Raw genomic sequence first — 22,815 nt, 5'->3', positions numbered from 1 at the left:
TTTTTATATGTGGATTTATTTGTGCTGGTTAAAAAATTTCAGAGTTCAAACATGAAAGTTAAATTTTTCAGCATCGATGTGCTATTTTCAATTGTAAAATGTCCTTAATTTTTTGCAAATGCTATATTTAGGATTTTTAGTTTCTAAATTAATAAATAACGTTCATTTTGCATTATTCAAAAATAGATTGTTTAATAACAAAAAGAGCCGCAATTATTCATTCAAAGAGCCGTATGCAGCTCCGGAGCCGCAGGTTGCCGACCACTGATATAGAGCATTGTCTACAGTGGGAGGAAGCTGTTCGGTGATTGAGTTAATTTTATCAGCGAAAAGTGTCACATTTAAGATTGTTCCTTGAGGAACACCCTGTTCTTGATGATATAACCAGATAAGTCTGGAATTAACCATTTTCTCTAGTATCTGGATACTGAAGTAATCATTTTTTCTGTGGGAGTATCTGGTGGTTTATCTTTGCCATTCGACTAGTGGGTTTTCATCAAATGGGATCATTTTTGGATTTGTCGGGAGTAAGGCCATAAGTCATGTGATTGATGCGCTCAATAGAAAGAAGTACTTGTGATCATAATGTTCAGACAAGATTGAGTTGCTACTGCCACTTTCTTAATTGTTACCTTCTCAGCATAAGAGGATCTCAGAGCAGGTGTGATAGTAGCTAGCTTTCTTTTTGCATCCTGGTATGTTATGTTTTACTCTGTTTTCATTTTTTGTATTTCTTTTTCATCTTTCCATTTCTGATGTGTGAGAGTAAGGTGGATGATCTCCCTGATTTAGCTTTTTTTGCACAGCAAGATTTGTTACCACATCGAACACAGGTAGTAGAACCACAACAGACAGTTTGGCCATGTCCATATCTCTGACATTTAAAGCATCTCAGCGGGTTAGGAATGTACGTTCTAACAGGATAGCTGAGATACCCTGCCTTTACAGATTGGAGGCTTAGGTGTATCAAAATTAAGGATGATGTTCTTAGTTGGAACTAGGCAACCATCCCTACGTATCGGGATGTGCCTCACACCTGTCACTTCTTGATCTTTAAGTTCTGAACATATCTCCTCATCAGGAACATCAAGGAGATCCCATTCTGATATCATTCCTCTACAGGAAGTGTTTTATGAGATGTTACTGTAATTTCTATTCCACCCATTGTTGTTGCTCTCAGTAGTTTCTCATAATGTTGCTGACACAATGTTTCCACAAAGACATCACCAGAATGCAATTTCTTAACAGTTTTGGGAGGTCCTGCCAGTCCTTTTTGAATAAAGAAGGGTGACATTTTCCCTATTGGTTTTTTACCTGTAGTAACATAAATGTACCAACAAAAAATGTTGGTACATATATGTTAGCATCATATGTCTTCTGTTTCCATATGTTGTATCTATGGTATCAGTACTTGGTTGGGGACTTTGTTAGGGCCCCTGAAACATTTGAGGATGAAGGATTCATGCTCAAGAAGTTTTTGGTTTGGTGCCTGGGATCCTTACCCCGGACCATGTGGTGAAAGACTTACTGCAACACTGTTGACCCTTGCGGCCCACTAGCCGATTGATCCTGGTTGGGCCATCCAGGACTGCCCATCTTGCTGAACCAGGGGCCAAAGTAGTGCAAGACTACCAGGATCCCCCTTTCCGGATGTCCACGGGTTGCACCTCACACCAAACATGGCAGCAGGGCATTGGGTTCCATTGATGGTGGTCTGGGAAAAAGTATAGTGAAAAAGACTCGGGAGAAGTAGAGCAAAGAAAAAGAGGAAGAGTGAAAAGGGCCAGTACCATCACCTGGTAGGGGCCTGACTCATTACTTCTGTAGTTGGATTGCCAGCTTTCTGTCTGGATGCACACTATGTGTGTGTGATAGTGGATGGTTCCTTATCCTCTCACCAGTTACCTAATGCCGATGGTTCCACAAGGTTCTGTCCTCTCAGTAACCCTCTTCCTGCTATATGTCAATGACCTACTTCAGTTGACTTCCAACACAATACATAGTTTTGCAGACAAAGTACATTGCACTCCTCCCTGTCATTTGATAAACCTGACTCTACACAACTCACTTCAGCCTTCAGAAGATTGACCACTTACCTCAATTCTGATCTCCAAGCCATCTTCCAATGGGGTTCAGATAACCTCATCAATTTCATTGCTAATAAAACCCAGTTATGTCCTATTTCTTATTTTAAAAAAAAATTTTTTTTTTCACAGTATTCTTTTTGGCCGATACCCAAATTTCCAGACAATTTGAGATTTCCCTTCTTGGAATTACCTTGACATCAAATCTCCTCTCTCTCTCCTGGCATAAACACATCACAACCATTGCATCCATCGCTTCAAAATAACTAGGATTTCTCTTTCGCTCAAGACGTTACTTCATCCTCCCACTTTTGCACAGATGTTTAGTTTCTACAACATGTATATTCAAAAAATATTTCCATGGGAAATGCTCATCTGAAATAACATCAATAATTTCCCCACTTAGTACTAAGCTCATTGGAATGCATGCCGCTGCTGCTCGTCATCCCTTTACGGTGCCTTGAAGCAAACAGAACAACTTTCTTTTTCTCTTCCTTCGTCCCTGCAACCTGTATTGTGGAACAGTTTTCTCTTCATTGTGTTTCCCAAGTAATATAATATAGTGTTTCAAATCAAATGTAAAAAGTTTCTCCTTTCCCAACACACTACCCATATATGGTACTAATATACTATAGGTTGATTGATCGACCAACCCCTCATGTATGGGCTCAACATAAAAATAAAAGTTACAAGTATAGTATGTAATGGATATTGTATTTCCAGAGAAGATAGAAATAGGTATAGAGGGATATTATTAACAATAGCTGAAGAACTTTAACCAACAAAAATAGAGGTTAAGGAATATTGTAGATCTCAATGAAATGAAAATAAGAATGGCGTATATCACATATAAACAGACGAACACATTTTTCAAGCCCTGCATATAAGGTGTGCTTCACCCTATATAATGGCAAAAAGTTATGTTTGGTTAACAGAATGTGTCATGAATGATGGGGTGGTATGTATACTGAATATATTCAATCTATAGAGTACATGCATACCCCAGTCACGTGGCACATTAGATTCCAGACCATATAGTGAGTTTGTTCACTGGTGGATGGTTTAATCAATCCTATATCATTATTATCTGAGACCCCTAGGGAATCAAGGACTCATCGAGGGAGGCTATAAATCACCCAAACCAGCTATCATACCTTCCCTTAAATTCATTCATACTAAATGCACTCACTACCCCTAAGGGCAAATTATTCCACTCACTCACTGCTCTCTGGGAGAAAAACCTAGCTCTTATCCCTTTCTTGGCTGCAAATAAATTTGACTTCCATGGATACTCCCATGTTCTCTCCCCAGCTTCCATATAACAAAAAATTTCATCAGTCGCTATCCTATAACACCCATTTAAAAGTTTATAGACCTCTTTCATATCACCCCCTCTTTCTCCTGTTAACCAGTCTGCAATCCATATACTCACAATCTGTCCTCATAATCTAAATCCCATAAATCTGATATAATCTTTGTAACTCTTTGCACCCTTTCCACTTATCCCCTTGGAACCCAGGTGACCAAATCTGCGCACAATAATCCAGGAATGGTCTTATCAAAGCCTTATAAAGAAGCAAACTGACTTCCTTATCTTTACATGTCAAGGTTTGCTTCAGCATCACAATTATTCTCTTGAGTTGTATTTGCAATTTTTGTTATGTGACCTTTGAACTTTAAATGCCTATCCACCAATATACCAAGATCCCTTGTCTCTTCAATTTCGTGTAGCAAAACTCCACTAATATAATATGCCACTGGAACTCTAATCACACCAAAGTGCATAACTTGAACATTGTATTCACAGCCATTTTCATTTGCCCAAATTTCCAGTCTATTCAAAATCATTTTGAATTGCTGAATATCAGTAGCATCAATGATGCCTATCTTCGCATCATCATCATCGGCAAACATTGCACATCTGATGTTAGACCCTGCATGATGTCATTAATGTATACATTAACATGTTGACTGCCGTAATGTTAAAAAATTTTGTGATCCCCGGACCAACTTCTTTTTATTTTACAGTTTGTTGAAAGTAACATGAAATAATCATATTTTATGATTTTTTTTATTTATTTCATGCAGCTAAATAGATTTAAGTGTGCACCGTGCGGCCTGAGAAGAATTTTTTTACTGACTGGGCCGAGCGGTGCACACGTGATTTGCACTGAACACAAGGTCAAACTTGCATATCTATGACACGTACAAACAGTTATATGCATTCGGTGTTTTGTCTGGTGGAATAAATTTGTTACAGTGATAAATGTTGTTATAAATTGCCCTAATATGGGAGACTACGAAAAAGAACGTCATTTAGAAGCCTTGATAATGAAGTTCTATCTGATGACGAATATTTGTCGGAAAATTACAACGGAAGTGATCTTAGTTCTGTGTCTTCAGATTCTGATTCTCTCATTGCTAGAAAGAGAATAGAAGTATCTACAACTAGTAATACCAAAGTTTTCGCTCCTAGTACATCTCAGTTTACTGCTGCTCATTCTGTAGAACAAACAATTGATGATGATGTTAAAAGAAATCTGCATTTGACTAATGATTCTTCCTCAGATGAAATACTTGGAAATGTGAATTCAACTGACCTACAATGGAATGAAATTACAGGTGATAATCTAAACATTTTCAGTTTGTGGATAATAATTTTGGAATAAAACAAAATGTTATTGAAGAAATACACAATAAATAGTTTTTTATCGTGTATTTCTTCAATAGACTTCTTTTTTATGTTTGTTGATGAACTGCTGGACCTAATGGTGCAAGAAACTAACAGATACGTTCCTCAAAAACTCAGTAAGACAATTTTACCAAAAGCAAGGATAACAAAGTGAAAAAACACAAATCCCAATGAAATGAAGATATTTTGGGGTCCGCAAATTTGGTTCAATTTAGTGCAGATGCCAAAATTAGAGTGTTATTGGTCGAATAACATCCTCTATTCTAATCAAACAAGTTATGTCAAGGAATCGGTTCAGTCTTCTTCTCAGTAACTGGCACTTCACAGACAACGAGGGTGGAAATACTTCTAAAAGACTTTATAAAATTACACCTCTCATAAATCATATAAGAAAAAATTTCCAGAAAATAATGACGCCTTCGAATAATATTTGCGTAGATGAAACTTTAGTTCCTTTCGTCAATACATCAAGAATAAACGACACAAATTTGGCATAAAACTATTCAAATTGTGTATTGAAAATGGATATACATGTGATTTCAAGCTATACTGCAGCACAGAAAAGACTAATACTACTAATAGTGTTCCATCTTCAATTGTTATGGGACTTTGTGAGAATCCACTTGACAATGGATGCACAATATTTGTAGATAATTATTATACCAGTATTGAATTAGGACACAAACTTTTGAATAGACAAACACACCTTGTAGGCACTTTGAGAAAAATTTGAAAGGGAATTCCATGGGATGTTTCTTCTGGGAATTCCCAGAAGAAATTGAAAAAGGGTGAAATAATTGGTAAAGAAAGTGACACAGGGGTGGTGGTAATAAAATGGTGCGATAAACGTGAAGTGTTTATGTTATCAACAAAACACACAAACAAAATGAAATCCCTTACAGAAAGAAATGGTAATGAAGTGCAAAAGCCAGAAGCTATCATGGACTATAACAAAAGCAAAAGTTTTATTGATCTATCCGATCAGGTAAAAGCCTATACATCTTGTCTTCGAAGACACATTGATAATGACATATATTATAAATAAATATTTAGCACCATTGTTATCGTTATATTCAACATTAGAAATTGGCCTAAATCAGGTAAAAACAAAACCCCTATAATAGGTCACCTGTTGTACATGTAGTTGAAATTCTACTGCGCTAACTATATAAACCTGTTTATCAGGCCCCACATTTCCATTACCCATAAGCATTTCATTTAGATATGAATCACGGGTGAACTACGCGGCCTGAAAGAAAAATCTTTATGCGAATCAAATATGATTCATGCAACGCATTGAAAAAATGTAGTGTGAATCGTATTTGATTCGTACGACAGTCAACGTGTTAAACAATAATGGTCCAAGGACTGAACCCTGTGGTACACCACTGGTCACCTTAAATATGACAGATTCACACCCACTGTATATCATTTTTTGATGTCTGCCTGTCAACCATCCCCTGATCCAAGTCAAGAGTTTATATTCCAATCCCATATTCTCCAGTTTATGCAACAGCATTTCATGTGGTATCCTATCAAATGCCTTAGCAAAATCCAATATTATCATAGTGTATCCATTCCCTTTTTCCATCTTGGCTGTTGTTATAAAATATGATCAAATTGCTAAGACATGACCTTCCTTTAATAAACTCATATTGTTCCTTGTAGAGAATAGCATTTTTGTCTACCCATTTCTGTGAGTTCTTACCAACTTCATTCCTGAGCTGAGACTCAAGTTATACAAACATATGAGAGGCATAGCCAATTCAGCTGAACATTCCTTTAGCATACCGGCTGATATTCCATCTGTCCCTATAGACAAATTCTTATCCAGGTTGTGCAACGGCTCTTCAACCTCATTTTCATGAACCTCTTAACTCATCTTCATCCAATGTAACAATAGCACTGTGCACCATGTTTCATACACTTAGTTGTTTCTTAGCAAAGTGAACACTCATTAACTGAATAATCTCATTAGCATCTGACACTCGAGTACCATCTGCATTCAATAAAGTTATTCTTCCACATTCATTCTTTCTTTTACTTGCGGCATAATGATAAAATTCTTTGGGATTGCCTTTAGCTTGCATGGCCAATTTCTTTTCATACTCCGATTTAGCTTTCCCACAATACTCGTTACTGTATTCATTTCATTAAACCTAGTAATGAGGATAGTGAAATGTGAAGTGTAAAGTGCTACACTAAGAAGTGTAGCACTTTACATTTCACTTAGCTTTGTTTTTAACAGTAGTGTTTAACAAGACTACTGTTGTTCTGTTAAAGGCTTGTCTCAGTGTTACAAACATCATCACTAGATTTAATCATTTTAATCTTATTAGTATCTAATGTACTAACTAGGTTTACATTTTTTTTTTTTTTTTTAAGTAAGGATGCTGGAAGAGCAGCACCTTTACTTTTAACTTTTGAATTTTATTTGCTATTATTAACAAAAGTAAAATTATAGTTTTATAATAATAGTTATAAATATTCACAGGAATTTGCCCAAACTCAAAAGCCTAGAATACTACAATGGCTTAGAGCAGAATGAAAATGTGTGAAGGTTTTGAAAAGATCAAAGTTGAACTCATACAAATAATTAAATAAGTTAGAGAAGAGTGAATTTAAAAACGAAGTTTATGGACTGACAGAATTTGAAAGAGAGGAGCATTGATTAGGTTGTTTACTTTGTAGAACAGATACATGGTCTAGGATAAATCTAAATCACAGCAATTATATCATATAAAAGATGAAGTTAAATAGCCACTAGACCACAAAACAGACTAATCAGTATAACTATTGAATATTATTTATATCAAAATAATATCCAATAGTTATATTGACTTCGCTGGGCACTTCACATCCATGTAATTATGGCCAGTACTGTGGCTAATATTAATTATACTTGCAAAGTAATGAACTTTTAGTAAAAAACAGGTGATATCAGAAGTGAAAGTTTGATTTTTACCTAATTTGGAATAATAATTCTGTATATGAATTGGGTTTGTGGAATTTAATAGAAATATCCTAGTATCATTAAAAGGATATTTTTGCAAGTGAACTATAGGCTTAACTTAAAATTTTTAAAGACTTATTAAGTACTCCACATCTAGCAAAAATTTAATTTATATAAAATGGCTGTGCAGTGTGTTGAACTATTGGTAAATTATTTTCGGTTGAACCCATTGATTTCTGAAAATATAGTAAAAATCATATTTCAAACCATCTGATTTAGATTTTTAATCCCTTTTTATGCATTTTTCAGAACTGGAAAACTAAAAGTACCTGACTGGGTTGATTTGGTAAAAACAGGAATTCATAAAGAACTTGCACCTTATGATGATGACTGGTATTACACCCGATGTGGTAAGATTTTTTCCCTTTCTTAAACAAACTTGTAATTAAATTCAAACTATTGTTAAGAAGCTGAATATGAACTTTGGACATGAATTACTTGCATTGCTGTTCTTTACATGCATTATATAAGTAAGAAATTCAGAATAATACGCATTCTTCTCCTTTGCTATCGTTCCTTGTTGAAAGAGGTTTCATTAAACAAATACCTTTGTGGAATGAAAAAAATAACTGGAGAAACCAGTTAATAGTATTATTTGTGGATCTTTTGTAGCCATTGCCAGATTGTTAAACTGGCAATGGCTACAAACTGTAAAGCAACACACACTTCGGTCCATAATGGTTAGTGGCATTTAGGCAGTAAGCTTGTATATGGATAATAAGCATATCCTGGCTGAAAAATCCAGCCAGGATATGCTTATTTCAACACCCTTTGTTTCTTCCTTTCCCTGCCCCTTATCTATGTGACACCCTGTGTCGAGATTGCAAGAGTGGGAAAGGAGCATGAATGCTGGGTTATTCTCCAATGAAGAATACTGACAAAAGTGCCACTAGATTTTACTTAAAAAACCACCTAGACACAAGAAGCTTTGGAAATTTTAATTTAAAGTATAATATATAATAAAATTTAAAAGTTGGTAGTGGAAAACATGAACATTTCATAATTGTTTGAAATTTTTATAAATCAGTGTGGTGTTTGTGAGAGCGAAGCAAAAAATATGTCAGCCCAAGGAGAGAAATTGATTTTACCTGGAGATTTGGTTATCAAAGATAAAAGGAAGTCAAGTGAGATCCTCGTTACAAGAAATAAGACAAAACTGCCTTTTGGTGGCATGTAGGTTTGCTAAGTTCTCCTCTTGAAGACAATGATATGGAAAGTACTGAAGAATGGGATGAAATACAGTATCAGCAGCAAATTTGTGGATTAGATATGTGGTTTGTGTGTAGAGGCTTAAGTGCTGTGAGAACATCATGTTGGAGGCTTAATGGATTGTATACAGCACTCAGAAAGGATTAAAAACAGAATTTAATTCTTCTTATATTTCGTCTCAGTCAATGAGACATCTTCAGGGATTACAAAAAAACTAATGTAACATAAAAATAAATAACAAACAATACTAAGCCCAGCCACGTGGGAGACACTAAAGTCCTATCTAGGTGGAGCGCCCTCTAAGGGCGGTTGTAGGTGGCCTGGAATATAAAGTGGGACCTCTGATGATAAGCGTTTCCCAAATCTTAGGAAGCTTAATGCAACCATATTTGTTAAGATTTGGTTAATTCCTGAGAGCTGTTGCTGATTCTAAGAATAGTCTTTCTCTTTTGAATTTGCTGTGGTGGAGCATGGTGGTTTTTCTCCATGTGATCCTGTGAGTTGTATCCAAGACATGGTCAGCCAGGCCTGACTGACCATAGTCATGCTTGCAGATGTATGACTTATGTTCCTCCAGGCGGATAGTAGCTGATCTGCCTGTCTGTCCAAAGTACACCAGTTTACAGGAACAGGGTACTTTATAGACTCCAGGCACTGAGAGAGGAGGGAGCTGATCTTTTGTAGAGCGGATGAGGGTAGCAAGTTTGCGGTGGGGCTTAAATGCTGTGTGTAGGTTGTATTTTTTTCAGATGTGCCATGGATGTAGGGTATGGTGACGGCATTTCTAAACTCTTTGAAGAGAAGAATGGGAAAGGAACTGATTATTTTTCTAATGTTGTGATCATTGTAGCCATTGGAGAGGAAAGTATTGTCTATGTGGTCAAGCTCAGTTATAAGGGTAGTTCCACTGGAACAAAGATTGTGAGCTCTCTTGGTAAGAGCGTTTGTGGGTGAATCTGCCTGTGTGCATGGGTTTTCTATATACTGTGAAGGAAAGTGTACCGTTGGGAAGGTGTGTAACTAAGGTGTCTAGGAAGGGTAAGCAATTGTGCTTTTCCATCGTGAACTGGATTCTTGGATGTAGGCTGTTGAGGTGACTGAGGAAGGCTTCTAATGTGTCTGGGCCATGAGGCCAAATAGAGAACACATCATTTACATATCTTAGCCAGATGGAAGGTTTGAGAGGGGCTGAGTCTATGGCTCGTTTTTCAAAATCTTCCATATAAAAATTGGCAGGGGGTGAGAGGGGGGGAAACCCATTTTAAAGTATGTTTTTTAACTTGTATTTTTGTGGGGTCGTGTTTTAGCGGGGTCTAGGTAGAGAGATCTCGGAGGATAATCTCCATTTTTCGATTGTATTCTGTGGCATTACCCTTATCAGCTCTGGTGATAACGATTATTTTTCTTTTCGTAATTTCATGAGAGCAGTGTATTGGGATGGCGGTAAATTACTTTTAGGAGGCGAGGATGTTAGCGATGGCTGCATCCCCTATAAGACCTATAGTAGATACCACTAACTCACCTTACTATAAACTGTGAAAGCAGCTAGCCAAATCTCTGACCCCCCCACTGGACTTTCCACATCCTATATAAAAAAAACTACCCATTTCAAAACCATCATAGAAAATTTAACATTAAACAACACAGACATATTGGTAGGCTTTGACATCTCATTGTTTGCCAATGTTTCCTTAACACTCTTAAAAAACGTTTTTCCTTCTGTCATCTTAGATCTCTTTTCCTTTGCAATCTATTCTGGTTATTTTTCTTGGAAGAACAAAATTTATAAGCAGATAGAAAGAACCGCCATGGGTTCCCCCCCTGCCAATTTTTATATGGAAGATTTTGAAAAACGAGCCATAGACTCAGCCCCTCTCAAACCTTCCATCTGGCTAAGATATGTAAATGATGTGTTCTCTATTTGGCCTCATGGCCCAGACACATTAGAAGCCTTCCTCAGTCACTTCAACAGCCTACATCCAAGATCCAGTTCACGATGGAAAAGGAAAAGAACAATTGCTTACCCTTCCTAGACACCTTAGTTACACGCCTCCCCAACGGTACACTTTCCTTCACGGTATATAGAAAATCCACGCACACATCCACAAATGCTCCTGCCACCACCCTGCTCAACAATATGGCATTATTAAAACTCTTACCAAGAGAGCCCACAATCTTTGTTCCAGTGGAACCGCCCTTACAACTGAGCTTGACCACATACACAATACTTTCCTCTCCAATGGCTACAGTGATCACAGCATTAGAAAAATAATCCCCATTCCCCTGTCTTCTCTTCAAAAAGAGTTTAGAAATGCCGTCACCATACCCTACATCCATGGCATATCTGAAAAAATAGCCAAGATTTAAAAAAATACAACCTACACACACACAGCATTTAAGCCCCATTGCAAACTTGCTACCCTCATCTGCTCTACAAAAGAACAGCTCCCTCCTCTCTCAGTGCCTGGAATCTATAAAGTACCCTGTTCCTGTAAACTGGCATACTTTGGACAGACAGGCAGATCAGCTACTGTCCGCCTGGAGAAACATAAGTCATACATCTGCAAGAGCATGACTATGATCAGTCGGTCAGTCAGGCCTGACTGACCATATCTTGGATACAACCCACGGGATTTCATGGAGAAAAACCATCATGCTCCACCAAGCAAATTCAAAAGAGAAGGACTATTCTTAGAATCAGCAGCAGCTCTCAGGAATCAACCAAATCTAAACAAATATGGTTGCATTAAACTTTGGGAAACGCTTATCACCAGAGGTCCCACTTTACATTCCAGGCCACCTACAACTGCCCTTAGAGAGGGCGGTTGTAGGTGGCCTGGAATGATGCCATGGTTATTCTTGGATAAAAAAAAAAATTGAAAAATTATTACAAAAGATATGCTACAAACTAAAAAAAAAAAAAAAAAAAGCTTATTTCACTAGATTGAGCAAAGTCATAGGGATCACAGGAATAGCTGTTATATAGCTTGGTATAGTAAATTTAATTTAGCATGGAGGGTGGGAAAAGGACGAGAGGGTATACTTGGAAGCTGAGAATGAAGGCCACCAAGAAGGGTGTAAGGGCTAGATTTTTTTCTCAGAATGTGGTGCATGATTGGAATGGATTGCCATTAGATGTTGTGAGTGCAAGCAGTGTGAATGAATTCAAGAATAAGTATGATAGCTGGTTTGTGTAGTATGTGGCCTCCCTCGATGAGTCTGACTCCCTGGAGGTCTCTCTTAATAATAATAGTAGTTTTTAATTTTATATAATACTAGCAGGGGACTACCCCCTAGTATTATATAATAATGGGGATGAAGGAACTGCTTCATCCTCAGAAGACTATGCTTTATGTGTGGTGGACTGGGGCTGGTATTGTCCACTATGAGTTTCTTACTGCAGGCCAAACAATTATAGCCATGATCTACTTGATACAACTCAAGTGTTTGCAGAATGCATTACTTCAGAAAAGCCAGGACTGGTTAATCAGAGTGTGCTATTCTTACAGGACAATGCAAAAACTCATACTGCAAAACTTACCTGTGAGAAGATTTGTACTTTAGGGTGGGTGATACCCCTCATCCTTCATGTTCTCCTGACATTTCTCCAAGCAGTTATCACTTTTTTTTTTTGCTAATTACTCACATGCGAAATACAGTTCCACAATATAACAGATGTTGAAGCGGAGGTTGCTAGGTTTATTACTTCTAAAGACAAAACATTTTATAAGTTGAATTTACAAACTTTTATCTCGTTGAGAAAGAGTTGTAGATTGTGAAAGTGTTTATTTTCATGAATAAAACATGCTGTGAAAAACACTAAAAACTAAGTAGAGTAATGTGGGCAAATATGAGAATGGGGAACTGGACAATGAGACTTGTTTGTGCCTATGGTCCCACAGAAGGTTCTACTAAGGTAGAAGTGGAGGAATTTTTTCAGGCTTTAGAAAAAGCAACTGACACAATGAAAAAAGAAAAGTTGGTCCTTGTTGGTGATCTAAATAGCAGAGTAGGAAATGATTGTGAGATATAACAAAAATATTTTGGGAAAATTTGGAGAAAAGAGCAAAGCTAATAATAATGGCAAATGTCTCTTGGATTTCTGCTCAGGACATGGACTGGTTATTACTAACACCATGTTCCAACATAAAAATGTGCACAAATTCACATGGAGAGGAGAAGCTAGGAATAAGAAAAGTCTCACTGACTGTGTTATTGTTGATAGTGATGTTTTCTCCCTGGTGCAGGACACCAGAGTGTACAGAGGATTTGAAATTGGAAGTGATCACTATTTAGTCTTGAGCAGGATAAAATTGAATTTCATATTGAAAAGAATAACATGTAAGAAAGTTTTAAAGCGAATAAAAGTTGAGCAGCTCTCAGATGTGAACTGTAGACTAAAATACAGAAATATTATTGAAAAGAAAATGAAAGAGTTTGAGAACAGGAATCAAACCTTGGAGATTCAGTGGCAAACTCTGAAGGAAACATTGATTGATTCTGCCAGAGAGGCATGTGGTGAGGTTGTGTGCAAGGATAAAAAAATCAGAACTCCCTGGTGGACACAGGAAGTTAAAGAGGCAGTGAAGGAAAAGAAGAAAGCATATCAAAAGTTCCTGTGAAATAAGTCAGCTTAGAGAATATAGAGACAAATGCAAGAATGCTAAACACTGTGTAAAACTAGCTAAACAAAAGTCATGGGAGGACTTTGGCAAGAATATAGAAAATAAATATCAGGTAGGTGGCAAAATATTCTGGAGGTTGTTGAAGAAGCTTAGCAATGAAGGAAAGAGCGATGTAAAAGGAGTTAGAGATGATAAAGGTGACATGAAAACAGTAGAAAAAGATATCCTCGAAGTATGGAGTAATTACTTTGAAAAACTGCTAAATGAAACAAGCAGTGATGATAGCACAGTGGTAAAAAAACACTGACCAGGCATTCGGTCAGGAATACATATCCATACTTGAAGTAGAAAAGCCATCAAAGGCTTGAAATGTGGAAAGGCAGCAGGAGTAGATGATATTCGACCAGAAATGCTGAAGTATGGTGGTATAAGAGTCTTAGTGGCTGTACTGCATAGTTCAGAAAGCCTGGACAGAGGGACGAATTCTCGAAGATTGGAGTAGAGCTCTCATAGTACCCATATATAAAAAGGGAAATTAAACTGAATGTGAGAATTATTACAGAGGTATTTCCCTACTGAGTGTTCCTGGCAAGATCTATGCAAGTATACTTGAGAAACGGTTGAGAAGAATTGTGGAAGAAAAGCTTGGTGAAGAACAAGCTGGATTCAGGCCAAATAGAGGCTGTCAGGATCAGATCTTCACTTTACAACAAATAGTCGAGAAAGCATGGGAATATAACTAAAATCTGTATTTAAGTTTTGTCGATTTGGAAAAGGCATATGACAAGGTGCCAAGAGAGAAGCTATTCAATATGCTGCAGTTATATGGGGTCCGTGGGGCATTATATCAAGCAATACTTAGTCTTTATTTGAGTTGTAAGTCAGCAGTTAGAATTGAAGGAAGTACAGGAAGATGGTTTAATGTTAAATCTGGTATGAGACAAGGATGTATATTATCCCCCTCTGTTTTTCATTATCTATATGGATCACATTATGAAGGAAAGTGGTATTAAACATGATATCAAAATTGGAGATGTTACTGTCAGCTCTTTGCTTTATGTGGATGATGTTATACTTCTAAATAAATCCGCTACAAGTCTGCAAGATTCTCTGACTAAATTGAATAGCTGTTGTAATAGATATAGTATGAAGGTCAGCAATAAAAAGACAAATACAATGAAAGTAGGTAGAATTGTTGAAAATATCAACTGTGTTGTGATTGGGGAACCTGTGGAACAAGTAAAACATTTCAGCTACTTATGAACGATTTTTAGTGAAGATGGTAAATTAAATATGGAAATAGACAACAGAATCAACAAAGGTAGAAAGTCAATTGAATAAATGCGTATGGAATAAGAGAGAAATTAGTGGGAACACTAAATTAACTGTATACAAGACAGTGTTCAAACCAGTTTTTACTTATGGATCTGAGAGCTGGGTCAGAAGTAAAACAGTTGACCAAAGACTAGGGACCGCAGATATGAGAGTCCTGAGAAAGATTTTGACATTGTCAGCATCCAGGAATGCGTTAGCAGAGCTAATCTCATGTGGTATGGTCACTTAAACAGAATGGGTGAGGAAAGATTAGCAAAACAAGTGTTCTCTGCCAGGTTGGCAGGAAAATGACCCAGAGGGAGACCGAGGAATAAGTGGATTTTCATGTAGTACTATCATATCCTGTACACCCCTTGAGGGTACATGGCAGGAATTTGATGATGATGAAAAACTACACAATCTTTTTTTGGTTACCTGATAAATCATGCCTGATTTCCCATCACCCTATTTGAATTGCCTCTGATTCAAAATGTTTTTTTATCTCTTATATTTAGTGTTGAAGAATATCTTTTCCCTTGTCCACAGTGCCAGAATAAGTTAGCTTACGTATTATTTAGACCAGTTTTGGTCATAGGCTCAGTAACACTAATTATGTTGCCATGCTTTTTTATACTCATCTGCTAGCTCTGCTTTTTTCATTGATGCATCTTATGTTACCTATCTTCGTTTTTGTTGACTTTTAAAACTGTTCAGCTGACTCATCACTAGTTGCCTGTGTTTACCTGATTGAAAACAGTGAAGGAATGAGAGCAGAGGAAACTGTTCATTTATATAGTACCTAGACAGTTACAAATAGGGTTGCCTTGGGGAAGTTGAGGATTGGAGGAGTCTAATGAGTTTTCTGAATCATTTGAGATATGTGGAGGTATTGTCCTCTACCAAGTATTTGATTTTAACATCCAAGTGTTAATCTAATCATTTAAGTATATTTAACAGATTAGATTGCTTCTTACTGTTTAAGTAATGTTTAAAAAATTTTTTGCATATATATATATATATATATATATATTTTTTTTTTTTTTTTTTTTTTCCAATTGAATCTATTATATTATCACCATCCCTCCATACACGAGGATTGATAAATGTCCCCCTGATACTTTTATTTTCCATAGCATCAGTTGCACGTCATCTTTATATGAGACATCCAGCTGGAGTTGGTGCTCTTACCAAAATTTATGGTGGGCGACACCGCAAAGGTGTAAAACCATCTCATTATTGCAGGGGTTCTTCCAGCATTGCTCGTAAAGCACTCCAGTCTCTAGAACTCTTGAAATTGGTGGAACAGACTCCTACAGGGTAAGTAAACAAATTGATTTCTTTAATTCATGTACATCCATAAATTTAAACATTACAAATGGATGATTATAGCAATGAAAATAGTGGATGTGCTGTGGATTATTTATTTTATAAAAAAAAAAAAAAAAAAAAAAAAAAAAATAGGATGCACAATTATGTACTGTAAATCATCTGTTATTAGGCTCAGCAAATATGCTTGTCCACTGGTGAGTAGCAGCTGACAAAAATAGAATACTTTTTTTAAAAAAGAAAATACAGAATATGTGTGGTTTAAGAGACATTCTAATAGCAAAAATTAGTGTGACAAATCAAACAAAAAAGCAATGTTCCTTTCATTTTTCTTCCAATTCTTATTATTTATTGACTTCTTGGAACAATTCTTACATGAATATGTTCTTAAAACAACAATGCAGTCCCAGTGATTAGTTAGATTTTGCATAATTTTGAGTCCTGATCTGTTGCACAGATATATGTGTAAGTTATAAAAGGCTGTGTGTACTTGTTCTCAATTAACTGCATCCTATTTCAGATTTTTTAATCTGCCAGGATGTCTGTGTTTATATATTAGGTTGTTTTTAAATACCTACTTCTGCTTCAAAATCATTCTTCAGAATGATCACTTAAATTTCCAAATGATAGCCAGTTTATGGCTCTGTCAGTTGGAATAAGTCATTATTTGAATCCTACAGTGCTCTTTATATGTTTGTAAGTCATGACTTAACTTTGACTTATTGCTCTTTACATCTATAAAGTGTATGAGGCCATGAGATTAGCGTGCTACTTCTCTTGCTCGGTGAGACTAGTCCCACTGTTACATCGGATTGTGGTTGTCTCGCTACTATAACAAACTTTGTTTGTGTGCTCTGAAGATGCTGGATAGAATATCAGTGAAATATTAGCAATTAAGTCGATAAATATTACCAATCTGTGTTCACGTCTATACCATTAAAATCCTCTCAACATGTACGACGAACACATAAGCCTTTCCACATGGTTGTATCCTGATAGAAGGTCAATAATTCCATATTTAATTTGTCATCTACAAATTGTGCATACATAGCTGAAATGTTTTACATTCCTGTCTGTTTTCACTCTAACTGTTGACTTGCAACTTGAATACAGGCTTATGTTTACCTGTGTAATGTTCCATTTGCACAGATTAGTCATGTGCTAGTTTCTCATATTCTCGTGATTTAACTTTGTATTAAAGTATAAAAGGTCGACTTTGTGAACTCAATGGTACAGTACAAATAGAAAGGAGATAGGCCCTATGCATTATTGGAAATGTGATAGCTTGATCTATATCTGTGTTTCTTAACTGTTCCATTACTTTTACCTTATCAGGATGATAGGCAACACAAATATCAGTTTACCCACATGTTGCATAATAAATACTTCTTTGAGGTTTTCACTGGTGAACTGATAAATAACAATACTGCAGTCATTCAGCATATCATTTGGAAATTTTGATCAATTGGTCTTCTGAGCACATGGAATCCAGTATTAACCCTTTCTACCCTAGTGATTCCAATTGGAATCACTAACTGTCTTGGCTTTCATAGTCCATATTACGTGGTGAATGATTCCATTTGATATCGTACGTCGTAGTTTCATTCTTTTAATATAATAACAGGTATGTATTATACGTATAAATCTTACTAATACCAGTTTTTATGACTTGGTAAAATAATATGCATACATTGGATTATAGAGTATAAGCTCAGAAGTTGAATATTTGCTACCAGAGTATAATGATTCCATGTAGAATCAGTTGGTCAGAATTCCTATCCTGAAATGTATTTTTCAAAAAAATACTTGATACTCTTGCTTTTTTAGACCTAAAGACTTTCACTGGTGAACTGATAAATAACAATATTGCAGTCATTCAGCATATCACCCTGTCATTTGGAAATTTGATCAATTGATGTTCTGAGCAATTGATCAAAATAGAAAGAAAAAAAAAATTTCTTTCTATTTATTTAAATAGAAAGAAAAATTTTTTTCACTTGGAAAAAAAAATTCAGGTCAGAAAGGGTTAACTAGCATTTACTGTGTTACCTTGTTTTGTTTGATCAAGTATGTGTTCCTTCCTATACAGTAGATGTGCACTATAACCAACTACAGAAAAGTCACAGTTTCAGGTTTTTGATGCCTTCTGCAGAACAAGTTAACTTCTTACCACACTAGCTTTGCTGATTCTGTTGTCTATTTCCATATTTAATTTGCCATCTTAAATAAAAATTGGGCTTAAATAAGTGAAACCTTTCACTTGTTCTATAGGTTCTCCATTCGAGATGTTTTCAATGTTTCTGCCTCTTTTTATTTATTATTATTAGAGCAGCTTCTCAATTTAGTCAGAATCAAATCATCCATCTGCAAAACGTAGAGCTGAGATTAACATCTCCAGTTTGGATCAGGATCAATACCACTCCTTTTTAATGTGATCCACATAAATGAGAATAAGAATGGGATAGTGTAGACCCTTCTCTCACACCTGATTTAACAATCTGTATCTCCTTCAATTCTAATTTCTGACTGACAACTGAAATATAAATATTCCCATTTACACCATGTAATTAATGATTTGAACTGCTCTCTTAGCACCTTGTCATATGCCTTTCCCGATCTACAAAACTTAAATACAGATCCTTGTTGTGTCGCCAGCTTGTTCTTCTCATCTTATCCACAATTTTTCTTAGCCATGTCTGAAGTATATTTATAAATCTTTACCAAGAATAACTCAGAAGGGAAATTCTCTGTAATTCTCAGAGAATTCAGTTTTATTTCTCTTTTTATAGATGGGTACTGTGAGAGCTCTACTCCAATCACCCAGAATTCAATCCTGAGATCAGGTCTGAATTATGCTGCCTCTTCACATTTCAGGTTTTTGATGGCTTCTACTTCATATTGATGTTTACTCTTGACTGGATTCCTTTTTAAATGTTTCTGGTTGGCCGAGTGGTTAGCGTATCCGCTATGCAGTCAAAAGGCTGCAGATTCGAATCCCGTTGTGGACATGGATGTTTGTGATTGTCTGTGCAAATACTAGTGGTGGTGGACGGTAGATGGCATTGGTGGATTTGAGTGGTGGAGGCAGACAATTGTAGAGTAAATTCCTTCACTCTGAGTCTGTGGACTCCCTGGAAGTGTCACATAATAATAATAATAATAATTTATACTGCCATGCTGTCGCTGCTTGTTGCATTTAGCAGTTTTCAAAGCAATTACGCAGTTAGCCTAGTAGCTTTGCATTTTGCAACCATATCCGTGGGGAGGGAGTGTTCCAGGTTCGATTTCCGTCGAAGACGTGAGGAACTTGAGGATCTTCCTCAGCCATAGCCAAGTTAGCCTTCATTAGCATAGTACAAATATGATACTGTTACACCCTGATATCTTAAGAATATAGAATTCTCAGCTATCATGGTGTAACATGAAGAATAAATAAAATAAATTAAAAACCCTGCATAAAAGATAATAGTTGAATTAATTAAAAGAAAAGGAAATATTCTTGCATCCAATAAAATATATAAAAAATGAAGGTGTTTGTTAAACTAACAAAAGAAAGAATATATAAATATTGTGATATGATTTAAAAGAGAAATTTTAACTAAATAAGACAGAAAAGGATTAGTCATAAGAGATGGTATGTGAGAGGCTAGTGATTAAAATATTAAGTGAATTCATAGAAAAGTTTGGAAAGGGGATTAAGTTAGAGGCTAGCAGAAGAAAAACAACAGGCTATCGCAGACAGGGCCGATTCCCGAATTGAGACATCGTTTGACTCGCGGACCAAAGGACGTTTGGCAGAAAAACGCCACCCTAATTGGTCGGTGAAGTAAAATCAAGAAGGGGGCGGGGAAAAGAGGTTAAAAAATCTGCCGTTAGGAGAGCAGGTATAAAAGGGTTGGACACCCCCCCCCCAGGAGGGTTTTTGTTTTGGTTCTGTTCCCGAGGAGTTCTCTGCGAGCTCCGTGGCATAGGTTTCACACGGTTTTCCTGAGTGGAGATTGGGGTTATATCTCCGTCGTCACAACATGGAAACAAAAGTGAGCGGGATTTCGATTCCGGATTTCCTATGTAAGAAGCGAAGAATGCCATAGAGTCAAAGAAAAGGAAACATTCTTTGTGTTTCAACTTCAGTGACAACCACGAGAAAGGGAAGGCTATAAAGATATCGATATCCACGTCGCGAGTCGCACGGCCGTCATATAGATGATTCAAAGTGTGTCCTGAATTATGAAAGTTTAAGACCGTGTAAGCATAGTTCAACTCCAAAAGGAACGTATGAGTAGCAGATTATCGGAGAGGTTATACCAAGCTAGTTCAATCAGAAAAAGGTAAAGGCCCATATGAAAAACTCAAGAAAGAAAGGTACTGTAAAATATATCTAATGTTAACTAAAATTTGTCTGTAATAAGTATCATTATTCTAATACGGAACGGTTGAAGAAGGAAAATTTATACTAGAACTTTAGTATCTGACAGAATATATTAAAAGTAAGCTGGTTAGTTTTAATGTTATATGAATAATTAAGTGTCCTGAGAATTTTGAATGTCTATTGTAATGTATAGGAAAGTTAAAATGTCATAGTTGTATGTTAGTGCAGTAAAAGGTTTAGTTAATCTACTTAAGTTTGAATAGTTAAATAGTGTGAATTAATCTTATATGTCCATGTCACATGAAGTTGAATTGTTATGGCGGCATGATCGTAATACCCATTATAGGATCATAGCCTAATTACTTGTAATAAGTTAATGTTAGTTTGTAAGTATTTAGTTTAGCATTGAATTGAGTAATAACAAAAATTGAATTGTACCATGCTAAAGTTTTTAATAAACCTTTGTTCAATGATAAGAAAAGTTGTCTGAAATTGCTGTCCAATGCACCACTTGAAAATTACGGACCTAATCACGCGGGAAATTAATGTGTTAAGAAACGAGATAAAGTGTCACGACTGCAACGTAGTTACACTTTCAGACATATTTGAGTCTTTCTCCTTGTTTTTGTATATAATATCTCAAACTAAATATCCCAAAAGGCGCAGTATAAATACAAATATTAGGGATACTAAGGGGAGAAATAACTTAAGTATTAGTAAAAATTTAGGTGATATCTCGAGCATAGATAATAGAAGAACATAGATAAGAGGAAATTACTAGATAGAATAAAAATCATAAAATGGGACACAACAATACCTCTATGTGAAAGATGTTAAGTTTTTTGAAAGGGAAACGTCATAGTGCTCTGCTTTGAAATAAGTTTTTACTTGGAAATCATTGTAAAATGGCATGGTTTGATATTCTTTATCATCATCAAATTCTTGATATGTACCCTCAAGGGATATATACATGATATTATGATAGTACTACATGAAAAACTTAGATCATTACTAACTTCCTATCTACAATTTTCCTCCAAATCAATCTGTTACATGTCAAGACTCCAACGTTATCAGATCTTGTATTTCTATCTTCTAAAGCCCTTTTTACTGTATCAATCCACCTATATCTTGGTCTTCCTCTGGAACTTTTTCCTGCCAACCTGGCAGAGAACACTTGTTTTGCTAATCTTTCCTCTCCCATTCCACCTGAAATCGCTCTACTAGCACATTCCTGGATGCTAACAATGTCAAGTTCTTTCCTAATATCCTTGTTTGTAATATGATATTGCCATTGATGCCATCTGTTTGCATCCCTAATCTTTCTCAGAACTCTCATATCTGTGGTCAAGTGTTTTGTTTCTAGCCTAGCTCTCAGATCGACAAGTTAAAATTTTTTTTGAACACTGTCTTATATGCTACTAATTTAGTGTTTGCCTAATTTCTTATTCCATATAAATTTATTCAGTTGACTTCCTACCATACTGGCTTTGGTAGGAAGTCGGCTGAATTTGATATCCTTTTTTGTGCAAAATACATGAAAGTTTATATATTCTTGCACATTTCTTTCCAGAGGAAGGCGTTTAACTAACCACGGGAAGAGAGATCTAGACAGGATTGCTGCACAGATTAAAGGAAAATCACAAAAGCAGGCATCATGAAATCTGTAATATGAAATATACAAATAAATTTTGGAAATGATTGTGTTTGTCATTTGTATTCAAAATTTCTCTTCTGTTTTAAAAAGGAGCAGGAAGTATTAAATTTTTTTAAGCATTTTAACTAAAAGAAAAATTGTTTATTCTTGTAAATGTAATGCATGAAAAAATATATAGTTATCCATCTAAAGTGTGCATTCTAACCTTGATGTTTTCTCATTAATAATTACTCCCATTTAAAAAAAAATACTTAAACCTGTCGTTGTGGTGATCACTGGTTTCATAAGTAGTGAGCTTTATGTAATATTTCAATATTTTTATATTACTAATTTAATGCAGTTATATTACTATTATACAATTTTCCCAAAAATAATTAGTGAGTTACATAAGAAAATCAGCAAGTTATATATTAAACGTGCCCAGAAGATGAAAGGCATGCTTCTCATAATGTTTTCACAGTTGTGATAAATTTATGGGAAGCAAAGGTTGGTGTGTGTATGAGCAGATGAGGAAGAGCTAACAATC

At 35.9% G+C, this 22,815-nt stretch overlaps 1 protein-coding gene across 1 annotated transcript in view; it reads left to right on the top strand.

Moving 5' to 3' along the window:
* Positions 1-22,334, top strand: part of RpS19a (Ribosomal protein S19a) — a 50,254-nt gene extending 27,920 nt beyond the window's left edge. Inside the window, exons 3-5 of the mRNA XM_090412881.1 lie at positions 8,039-8,139; positions 16,071-16,254; positions 22,206-22,334. Of these exons, the coding sequence (XP_090269007.1) occupies positions 8,039-8,139; positions 16,071-16,254; positions 22,206-22,293 (373 nt within the window). The 3' untranslated portion in view covers positions 22,294-22,334. The remainder of the gene's footprint in view (positions 1-8,038; positions 8,140-16,070; positions 16,255-22,205) is intronic.
* The last annotated feature ends 481 nt before the right edge of the window (positions 22,335-22,815 follow it).

Source organism: Typopeltis vanoorti, chromosome 23 (assembly GCF_054136105.1).
Source record: "Typopeltis vanoorti isolate ZY-2024b chromosome 23, IOZ_Tvanoo_1.0, whole genome shotgun sequence".
Lineage (NCBI taxonomy): Eukaryota > Metazoa > Arthropoda > Arachnida > Uropygi > Thelyphonidae > Typopeltis > Typopeltis vanoorti.
The sequence above is the reverse complement of the archived record's forward strand: the minus strand, read 5'-3'. Positions and strand labels throughout refer to the sequence as shown.